The 10,250-nt window shown below is 32.1% G+C and overlaps 1 protein-coding gene across 2 annotated transcripts; it reads right to left on the reverse strand.

Moving 5' to 3' along the window:
* Positions 1-4,836: 4,836 nt before the first annotated feature.
* On the reverse strand, positions 4,837-10,103 carry LOC145332252 (putative SERF-like protein). 2 transcript variants are annotated; one of them, XM_080177202.1, is made up of 4 exons: positions 9,952-10,103; positions 6,556-6,622; positions 5,894-6,018; positions 4,837-4,884 (listed from the first exon to the last, which is right to left on the reverse strand). In XM_080177202.1, the coding sequence occupies exons 1-3, from the start codon at positions 10,007-10,009 to the stop codon at positions 5,943-5,945; spliced, it is 201 nt and encodes a 66-aa protein (XP_080033328.1). In that variant the 5' UTR covers positions 10,010-10,103; the 3' UTR covers positions 4,837-4,884; positions 5,894-5,942. The 2 variants fall into 2 exon arrangements, with proteins under 2 accessions (XP_080033328.1, XP_080033327.1); XM_080177201.1 differs by having other exon boundaries at positions 9,314-10,051.
* Between the last annotated feature and the right edge of the window lie 147 nt (positions 10,104-10,250).

Consider the following 10,250-nt stretch of genomic DNA (forward strand, 5'->3'; position numbering starts at 1 on the left):
TTTATAGATATGCTTCGCTTATATGAATATAAGAATTTTCTTACCAGAAATGATTATTGAGTTGCTTATCCTTAATTTACTAATATATACATGAATCTTCTAGTCAAGTTTGAAAACAATAGGACAATTCTATCTAGCAAATATTAACGAAAAACTACCAGATATGGGCGGACTGACCGACCCTAAATGAAGAAAAGCTTCGCGTTTAAAATCATTTATGTATATTAATAATTACAGTTTATAGTTTTTAATAAAAAATAATTCTCTAATTTTACTATCTCTATTAGGAAAACCACAAAAGTTATCAGTATTAAAAATGCGATTACGCAGTTAAACATTGATTGACAAATTTACTTAGAAATATAAAACATGAAAAAGATTCATATTTAAGGTCAATTCTATTTTATAATAAAAAAGGTTTATAGCCGCTTTTGGGTTGCTGATAGCTAAAAAGTTCGTTTCTGCTAAAGATTTTCTAACATTAAGGCGGATATAGTTTTTAGAAGAACTGTCGCCATTTTTGCGCAATTCGCTTTTAGTTGCTAAAAAAGTGCGACTAGTAATCCCTGGAAGATTTTTAAAATACGCAGTAATAATTTCATAGTTTTTGGCGTATTTTAAAGATTAAATCGCACTTAAATACAAAGTAGTAAAGTTTTTCTTGTCTGTAGATTAAGATGCCTACAAATACTTAGAGATCTCCATCAAATAATCAGATATCCGTAATTTAATATAACGAATGCTATTTTATTTTAAGATTAAAGTCTGGTTTAAAAAATGTCTTACCTTACCTCTTTTAGAAACAGAGTCCCTAATTTATAGGGGCGCAGCCACTGTTTTTTAAATTAGGCAGTTTGTTTGTGCCTTAAGATCTTGCTAACCGCTAAAATGAAGCCTCTCCTTTACAGAGAGGGCTTACGAGTCCCCGAAAAGGGTGCCTCCAATCTCATAAGTGAAATAGCCTCTATAAAAAAATCACCCCCATTACATAAGGTTTTATTTTTTAAAGATTCATCATAACAAGAGATGAATCATTTCTCCACTTACAGACCCAATTATAGAGTAGCTGATAAAAAATTAATTGTTTTCAAATGGATTAACTTAACTTGTGCCTTTATCATTCATTTTGACCATAAACAAATATAAGTATTTATAATCAAGTCAAAATAAACAAGAATGGCAACATCCATAAAAGAGAAGCTCTGAAATGGTAGGACAAACGAGTGTGTCAGAACTGAATAATCAGAATATAAATGTATGAAAGTCAAAACAAAATTTTAAGTAAATTTGTTGAAAACTGCTTAAATACAGGATAGTTTTTAATGACATACTTACATTTTTAGGACTTGATTATAGAGATGCTTCACTTATAACATTGTACTTTACTGACCAAGGAATCAGCATTTAAAAAAACCAAGATCAACCAAATAACTTTTTCACATAAAAACAAGCTATTAAAAAAGTTTAAAATCAACATGTTTAAGATGGACATTCAAACATTCTAGAAACGATTAGAGTTGCTACGCTTTCTAAATCATACCTTAATAATACAGGAATCACTATGCAAAGTTTAAAATCAAGAAGACAATTCTAACATGCTTAAATTAACAAAAAGAGCTAACCGTTCAGGACGGACCGAACCTAATTTTAGTAAAGCTTTGCCTTTAACAAGTCCTTAATTCATAAAATAAACAAGGAAGAAAGCATCCACAGAAGAAAGCAGATATTGACCAGTCGACAAATGTACCTATCAATTTAATTACCTCAATAGTACCTATCAATTACCGGGCGAGGCTGCTGTCCATGACACATTAACGTCAGGTCCAACAACCAAAAATAACTGTGGGGGAGCAAAGAATCTGCTATTCAGTTCAAACACCTCAGGCATTAGGTTAAGTAACATCAACAGACAACCAACTATTTGATGGCACAACTTTTGTCTGGAAGTCCTAAGTTTGCTGCATAGTAACGAGTAGCACCTAATCTGTCTATTAACCCTTAATAGTCGGGCCCCTTGCCGCACCTTAATTGGTCGGGGGGGGGGGGGGGGGGGGAGGCGTTCAGAGCTAGAGGGCAAGTCCCCTGTTTGATAATAGATTTCCGACCTTTTATAAGTCAGTCAATTTTCGCTTCCTTTACCCTTTTATTTAACAACCTTTGATTTTAGGTACTTTTTTACTTAAATAAGTTCAAACGGCTGTAATTTTCTTAGTTTTAAAGCTAGAAGAAAATTTTTTTCCCAGAAAATGTTTATCTTTATTTAAATTTTTTATTAAAAATATCAAATATAAATTTCAGGGGCCGCAGCTGTACTTGACGCTGCCAGCCTCCGCAGTCGGCGGCGGATGTAAATTCAAATTCGTTATGTAGGGTAAAGCGGGGCGATCTCGGTTTTGAGGTGAAGTCGGTATTTTTTTGACCACCTTCATTAAATGACATTTTTCTCCATGTTCTAATCGACTGACAGAAAAAAAACACAAAATTTGTTCCTTATTAAATTGCCTACAAAAAAGTATAAAATGAAATTTTTGTGAGATGAATTTTTAGGGTACTTATTGGGTCTTAAAGTCGGACGACAAAAAATTTTTTTTTCGATTTTTTTGCTTCGGTCGGAAAAACGGTAAGTTGGACAAAAACTGGTAAGAGCTAGAGCTTAGACGTCTTCAGGGGACTTATTAAGAATCTAATAGGCTATCCATTTCCGTTTAAAACTTTAAAAAAGCTTGTATAGTTTTTTCTTAAATCGACTAAAAGTGAAGCGGGGCGAATTCGGTTTATTCACTTTTTATACTAACTTTTTCAATTTTATATAAAAAAGTGAAATTTTCGAGAAAAAAAGTCAAATTTCTCGTACTTAGAAAAAATTTATTTTTTTTTGTAGAAAAAATTGTCCGATCTTCATAATTTTTTTTGTGAATGCTCTTTATTACATTTAGCAACTTTAACCTTTAGGGCATAAAGTAATTAAATCACTATGTCATAGGTTTTTTGAAGCTGGAAAATCGACCACAGATTTTGCCAAACTTTTCTCTTTTTTTCAACTTGATTTGTTTAGGAAATTTTGCTAATAGAACTAATTTTTTTTTGGCCAAATCTATTCAAAATTGCCTGAATTTTAAGGATCAGGCCTTTAAAGTCATAAAAAGTTATTTTTTCTAGTAGTATTTTTATGTTTTTTATCAAAAAAATTTTCGAAAAAAAAAGTCAAATTTCGCGTACTTCGGAAAAATTATTTTTTTTGGTAGAAAAAATTGACCTATCTTAATAAAAATTTTTGTGCATACTCTTTATTACATTTAGCAACTTTTACCTTTTGGGCATGCTGTAATAAAATCAATACGTCATCGATTTTTTGAAGCTTGAAAATGCCCTACCGACTTCGCCTCAAGGCGGGGCGAAGTCGGTGCCGTTTTAGAGATCAATTTTGACAAACTTCCCAATGTCCTAGGTTTACGTCCCTTTAGGACCTGATCGACTTTTCCGAGATCTTTCTACTGGTCTTGGTCCCATTTAAAAAAAATAATTTTTACGATTTGCAGGTTCAAAAAACCGAAAAAAAGACCGAGTTCGCCCCGCTTTACCCTAGACATGTAAGAAAAGCTTAAGTTTAAAATTTGAAGTCTTTAGGTCAAAAATTGCGGCCACAGGAGCCTTTTAAAGATTTCTGGAGACCTGCAGGATCATACCTGGAATCTGAAATTGACTTGAACACCTGTATTTCATATAAGGATGTACTAGTAGAGGATACTTTAGTATTTTGATAAGATAAAATGCTTTGTTTCAGTCAAAAAAAAATTTGCTCTTTACCTGGATGACCCTGCCAGGTTTGCTGGCATCCTGTGCCCGCCAGGATAGAGATAATCAAAAAATTCCAACTCTAAGTTATGTGTCATACAAAAACATAAAAAGTCACGCAGATTGGGCTCTTTATCTTTCACACAAAAAATAGGATACAAAAAAACAGAGGGGGAGGGCGTTCAATGACCCCCCCCCCCACCCCGACCGTTAAGGGTTAATGTCGCGCATCTGATACAGCAGCAGAAATAACCATTCTAACCGTCTTAATTCAACATCAAAGATAAATTCAATAAGTTGGAGACATTCAGACCTGCCCTATTTGTAGAAGATGATTGCATTTAAAAATAATCTAATAATTTCAGAACATTGACTTTATTATTGATTGAATGAAAAAACAACACATTTAAACAAATTATTATAATTAAGAAGAAAAAAATTAATCATATTTTTCTTTCACAAATTATTTTACTAAAATAACCACAAAAAAATTATGGGAGTTGGATGTTTCTCAACGTGTATAACCAAATCTAAATTGTAAATAAAGATTCAAAAGTAGAACCTTCTTACTTTTAATCTCATTTAGGTAAAGATGTTAAAATGACCACATTTTAAATTTCGGCATACACAAAGAAAAACAGCCACCTCACAAATAAATTGTTTATTAATTTATGATTTTGTAACACACTACCTACATGAAATTATTTTACTAAACACTTACAAAAGTAGAAAATAAAAAAATGTTAATCATAAAAAATCAGCCATTTTATTCAAATTATTACTGCATAGAATGCCTAAAATATTTATTGAAATAAGATTAGGAATAATGAATATGAAAAAATCTAAATTTAACTAGGTATTAATTAGGTAAAGATTTTTGATGAACATATAAATTTTTTAATGAGATGATTTTTCAATTGCTTACTTAAGTAGGTTTCTATCATAAAGTTTAATTGAAAAATAATTATACTAGGTATGTATTTTAACAAAAATGGTGGATTTGAAGGATTTTTTTGGTGGATTTTTTGTTTCTCTTGGTTATGAATATGCAGTAATTCTTTGAATAGTTAACATTTTTCTTCCAGATGCCTAAACAGAAAGATGGATCATTGTGTATATTAATCTTTTATAACAGAAATGAAAACCACCTTTATTAAAATATAAAAAACTATTAAAATATGTGAAAAAAAAAAACAAGGATGACAACATCCATAAAAGCGAAGCACTGAAACGGTAGGACAAACGGACATCAAACACTAGTATAGTATCTGAACTGAAAAATCGGAACATAAATGTATAAATGTCGAATCAAAATTGTAGTTAAATTTGTTGAAAAACTGCTTAAAAACAGGATAATGTTTATGGACATACTTACATTTTTGGACTTGATTATAGAGTTGCTTCGCTTATAATATTGTTCTTTGTTGTCCCAGGAATCAATATACCAAAAATCAGATCAAACGGATAATTAAAACACTTGAAAATTTGTTGTTAAAAAAGGTAGAAAAATCGACATTCGACATGGACATGGACGTACGGACATTCTGGTAATGATTATAGAGTTGCTACGCTTTCTAAATCGTACCCAACTACTACAGGAATCATCATGCAAAGTTTGAAATGGATAGGACAATTCTAACATGCCTAAATTAACGAATAAAAGCTATCTATCTCGGACGGACGGACGTACGGACGGACCGACCCTAATTATAGAAAAGCTTCGCTTTTAAATTAAAAACTTTTAAAGGATAAGTATTTTTTTCCGAATTGTCATGAAATGTTTTGTCAAGTTCTAATGTATATGTTAAATGCATTGTAAATGTTTGATTTATGTACTTTTGCCTATTACAGCATTTGATTACGTTTTTTTTTGACTGTTGATCTCAACAAAACATTTGATGATACTTTGTCAAAAATGATTTACATATTATTAATTTCTTTTGAATAAAACTATACCTAGTGAAATTTTTGTTGCTGATATAACTGTATTAAACAAACCTAGTATTCTTACTAAAACAATACTCAAGTTAACTGCTGAAAGGTGTTTAAAATCACTAGTTCTTGTTTGTACATAGTCCACTTTTAGCATGTTGTTTACCTGTTGAAATATAAGATGGGTCAGTCGGTTTGGTGGCTTGATATTGCGGCTACTTCCCACCACTGCCGCCAGCGGCAGCCGCCTCTGCCTTCTTCTGCTGCTTTAGTCGCATTATTTCTGCATCCCTAAATTAAAAATTTGAAACAAGATTTAATTTACTTTACTTTACCTAGGCAAGGGGAAAAATTTGTCATAAAAGGAAGGGGGGCGGATGTGAAACTTCTTGTAACCCCACCTAAAACACAAATGAGCTCAACAAATAAAAGAGTTCCAGCAATGATAATTTGCATGTGGTAGTTCCTTTAATGGGGTATCTATGATGTCGAACTGTAAAGAAATGGCGACATAACAGCCGCTCTCTCCGAAAACCGCCGTTCTGTACAAAATTCTTAATGCATCTCTGAACCAAATAACATGCAAGATGTCAAACGCCCTTCAAACAACTAATCGATTGCACTAACTTTGTCTGGAAGTCCTAACTGTGCAAGGTAATGAGTTGTGCCTCTTTAGGGCCAAACCAATCATACCATCTCTTTGTATTAATATCGAGCAATTGAAAAGCAGCAGTAGTAACACTAACCATTAATAACGACTTTGGTTAGGCTACAGTGTTGGAACAAGATTCGAACCCATCACCTAGCCAACCATGGTTTATTTATTACCTGGCCATACGCTGTTCCTTGGTCAGACCTTTGTTGGCATCCTGCTCGTTTGCTGACTTGGCCTTTCCTGTACACAGAATATATATTAACATAATAAATAATTTGCAAACACTGACTTTGCAGGTTTTAGTCCATTTTCAAGGGATTATGTTGATTCTTTAAAGTTAAATTGTTTCAGAAAATAGCTTAAATCCTTCCCAAATACTTTTATTTATTTTACTTTAAAATATGAGTTTCATTAAGTGTTTAAAATGAGTTTGGATGATTGAAATACTGCCGTAGATCAAGTTTGAATTAAGTAGATATAATGAAAAATATAAAAAAAAGTCAGCATACACAAATTAGTTTTGGTTATTTCACTAAAATATTCAGGGCGACCACTCCAAAACAAAAAAAATATAGTATTTTTATAGTATATTTTTTAAATCCATATAGTATATATAGTATATTTTTTAAAACTCGTATAGTATGATATAGTATCGGACTAATAATTATTAAGTAATACATAGTATATACATCATCAATAATAACTCAAAGCATAGCTGTTATCAAAGCAATTTCACATATAAGGGGCTTACTCTGTGATTATTAGGCTAGGTATTAATGTGAGACTATAGGTTATTTAGGATAAAAGTTTACTTTTGGTTAGTATTTCACATATATTTAATCATTTTTTGGATAGGTCTCAGGTTCAGGTGCTGCAGGCTATCTGGAAGGTGGTTTCTGGACAAGTAAAAAAATTTAAATATCTGTTTGAAGAGTTAGAGATCAACATATAAAACAAAATATGCATCTTTTTGGATGTTATTAACATAAATGAAGAAAAAATTAAAATAGGCCTCCAAGTTCTGGTATTGCAGGCTTCCAGGTCCACTCTGGACAGGTTAGATATTTTTTTATTTGAAGAGTTAGAGGCCAACTAATAAAACAGAATATGCATCTTTTTGAATGCTATTAACATATCTGAAGAAAAAATTGAAATCGGCCTCCAACTTCTGGTCTTGTAGGCCTCCATGTCCACTCTGGACAGGTAAAAAATTCAAATTTCTTATTTGAGGAGTTAGAGGTCAACTTATAAAAAAGAATAAGCATCTTTTTAGATTACATTACATAACTGAAGAAAAAAATTAAAATCGACCTCTAAGTTCTGGTCCTGCTGACTCTGGACAGGTAAAAATCAAACTTCCCTCAATTAAACAGTTAATGGTATATTTGTTAAACAAAACGAGCTTATATTTGGATTTTCTTTATATATTTGAAGGAAAAAATAAAATTGGCCTTCAGGTTTAGGAGCTGCAGGCCTCCAGGTGGACTCTGTACACGAATAAAATAAAAATTTTAAATTTAGGGAGTTAGAGGTTTATTAAACAACAAAAGCATCTTTATAGATGCTATTTATATGTTTAAAGAAAAAATGACAACCGACCTCCAGGTTTTGATGCTGCAGGCCTCCAGGTGGACTCTGGAAAAGGTAAAAATCAAAATTTCTTATTTATGTAGTTAGAGGTTAGTTTTAAAACACCATAAGCATCTTTTTAGATGTTATTTACATATCGAAAGAAAAAATACAATTGACCTCCAGGTCCAGGTGCTGCAGGCTTCCATGTAGACTCTGTCCAGAGAAAACCTGGAGGCCTGAACTTGAACTCTTCAAATAAGAAATTTGAGTCTTTTACCTGTCCTGAATGAACCTGAACTTGGATCCCGATATGTTAATATTATCCAAGTAAATACATATTCTGTTTTATAAGTTGACCTCTAACTCTTAAAATAAGAAATTTGATTTTTACCTGTCCAAAGTGGACCTGGAGGCCAGCAGGACTTGACCCTGGGGGCTAATTTTCAATTTTTTTTCAGATATGTTAATAACATCCAAAAAGATGCATAATCTGTTTTATAGGTTGACCTCTAACTCTTCAAACAAAAAATTTGAATTTTTACCAGTCCTGAGTGGACCTGATAGCCTGCAGGACCAGAATTTGGTGGCCAATTTTAATTTGTTTCTTCAGATATGTTAATAACATCCTGAAAGATGCATATTCTGTTTAATAAGTTGATCTCTGAATTTTACAATTTTTTTTATCTGTCCAGAAACCACCTTTTAGCCTGCAGCACCTGAACCTTGAAACTTATCCAAAAAAATTATTAAATATAAGTGAACTAATACTTAAAAGTAAACTTTTATCTCAAATAACCTATAGTGTCACATTGATAACTAGCCTAATAATCACGGAGTGGGCGAAAGTGGTAAAATTTCCCCCTCACCCTTAAGTTAATTCTATGAAAAATAACTGATATTTAAATCATAATCACAAACAAACATATATTTTAAAGGATTTTCTTCATTTCTTACCCTACTGTACCTAGAGCTTTATGACTTTTAGTCGTATCACAGTATCTTTTGAGCCCCCCGCAGGGGCTAGAAATAGGAGAAGGCCTACTGTGAAAATAAGACAAAACGCTTCTTTAGAGGCGTTGTCACAAAACTGACAATATTCGTTTTTGTTATGTAAATGTAATATTATATAGTATATATAGTAAATTTTGGTCAAGTAAAGGTAATAATATATTTATTATATATAGTAAATTTAGGTCATATAGTATGATATAGTATCCAAATTCATCCTATATAGTATAAATAGTATATATAGTATGCAGTGGTCGCCCTGAATATTGGCACCTTAGAAATTTTTTTAACATATTAATAGCAAGAGTTTGCTGAACCCTAATTTTTAGAAACTCCTCCTTCATACGACACCTTTATCTTTCTTTGCTGCTTTCTCCCTGGCCAGATCTCGCTGATTTCCCCGGGCCATTATTTTTATTATGAAATGGTTGGAAGAATATTAATCTTCCAATGACAGGTGACTTTGGGTTTTAGTTTTAATAGATTTTCATTGCTTCAACATTCAGAAAATAATGTTAAGTACTGGGATAGGTAGACGATTTTGGCTAATTCACTGCAACATAACTCTTTACTGTTACATTATGCTCATTTATTATATAAAAGTATGACACCTGCCATATTCGCACTAGTATTAATGATAAATAATCTTATTATATAAAGTAGTAGTAAGATTTTGTCTGAAGCTTAAGATTTCAATAACTATTGAACTAGGATCCTTGGATGGTTTTAGGCTATTTTTTTAATAATTTCTTACACCTTTGATACAAAGCCCCTAAATATATTGGGCATAGCCGCTAGTTACAGAATATTCAATTCATGGTTGTTTATGATCCCTTTACATGATAACACTATATAGTCTGAACAACATTAGAGTAAAACACTCGAAGGGGAAAGGGTTAAATAACTGTATGTCACTCCCAATAACCTTGTGCTGACTCTCAATTATGTCTTTGAAAATCAACCAATAGTGTCGGGAATATCAACACAACCTGCATTCTTCTTAGCCGCCTTCTCTCTGGCTAGATCTCTCTGATTTCCGCGGGTCATTTTTACCAAGAAATTTCACGAAGCAACCGCCACAACAAATCTGAAAATTTTCAAAATTTTGAGTACAGAATAACAGGTTTGTGCAGTCTATGAGTTTAGATTAATAACTTTGAAATTGTCAATAATAAATTTGCAATTATATAAAGGAGATGTTTGCTGACATAATCGTTACTTTGACAAAGGAAGTAGGAGTTACAAAAAATCATTCCCAACCTCCATCAGAATTTTTTAAAATAAATAG

Source organism: Acartia tonsa, chromosome 11, assembly GCF_053477335.1.
Source record: "Acartia tonsa isolate MP-2025a chromosome 11, ASM5347733v1, whole genome shotgun sequence".
Lineage (NCBI taxonomy): Eukaryota > Metazoa > Arthropoda > Copepoda > Calanoida > Acartiidae > Acartia > Acartia tonsa.

Bases quoted from the DNA above. Each gene is read 5' to 3' on its own strand.
- LOC145332252 (XM_080177202.1), bottom strand. From the start codon at position 10,009: ATGACCCGCGGAAATCAGAGAGATCTAGCCAGAGAGAAGGCGGCTAAG. The intron at 6,623-9,951 runs GTTGTGTTGATA...TTCTGTGTACAG, and splicing joins GGCGGCTAAGAAGAATGCAG to GAAAGGCCAAGTCAGCAAAC. The intron at 6,019-6,555 runs GTAATAAATAAA...TTTTTAATTTAG, and splicing joins AAGGAACAGCGTATGGCCAG to GGATGCAGAAATAATGCGAC.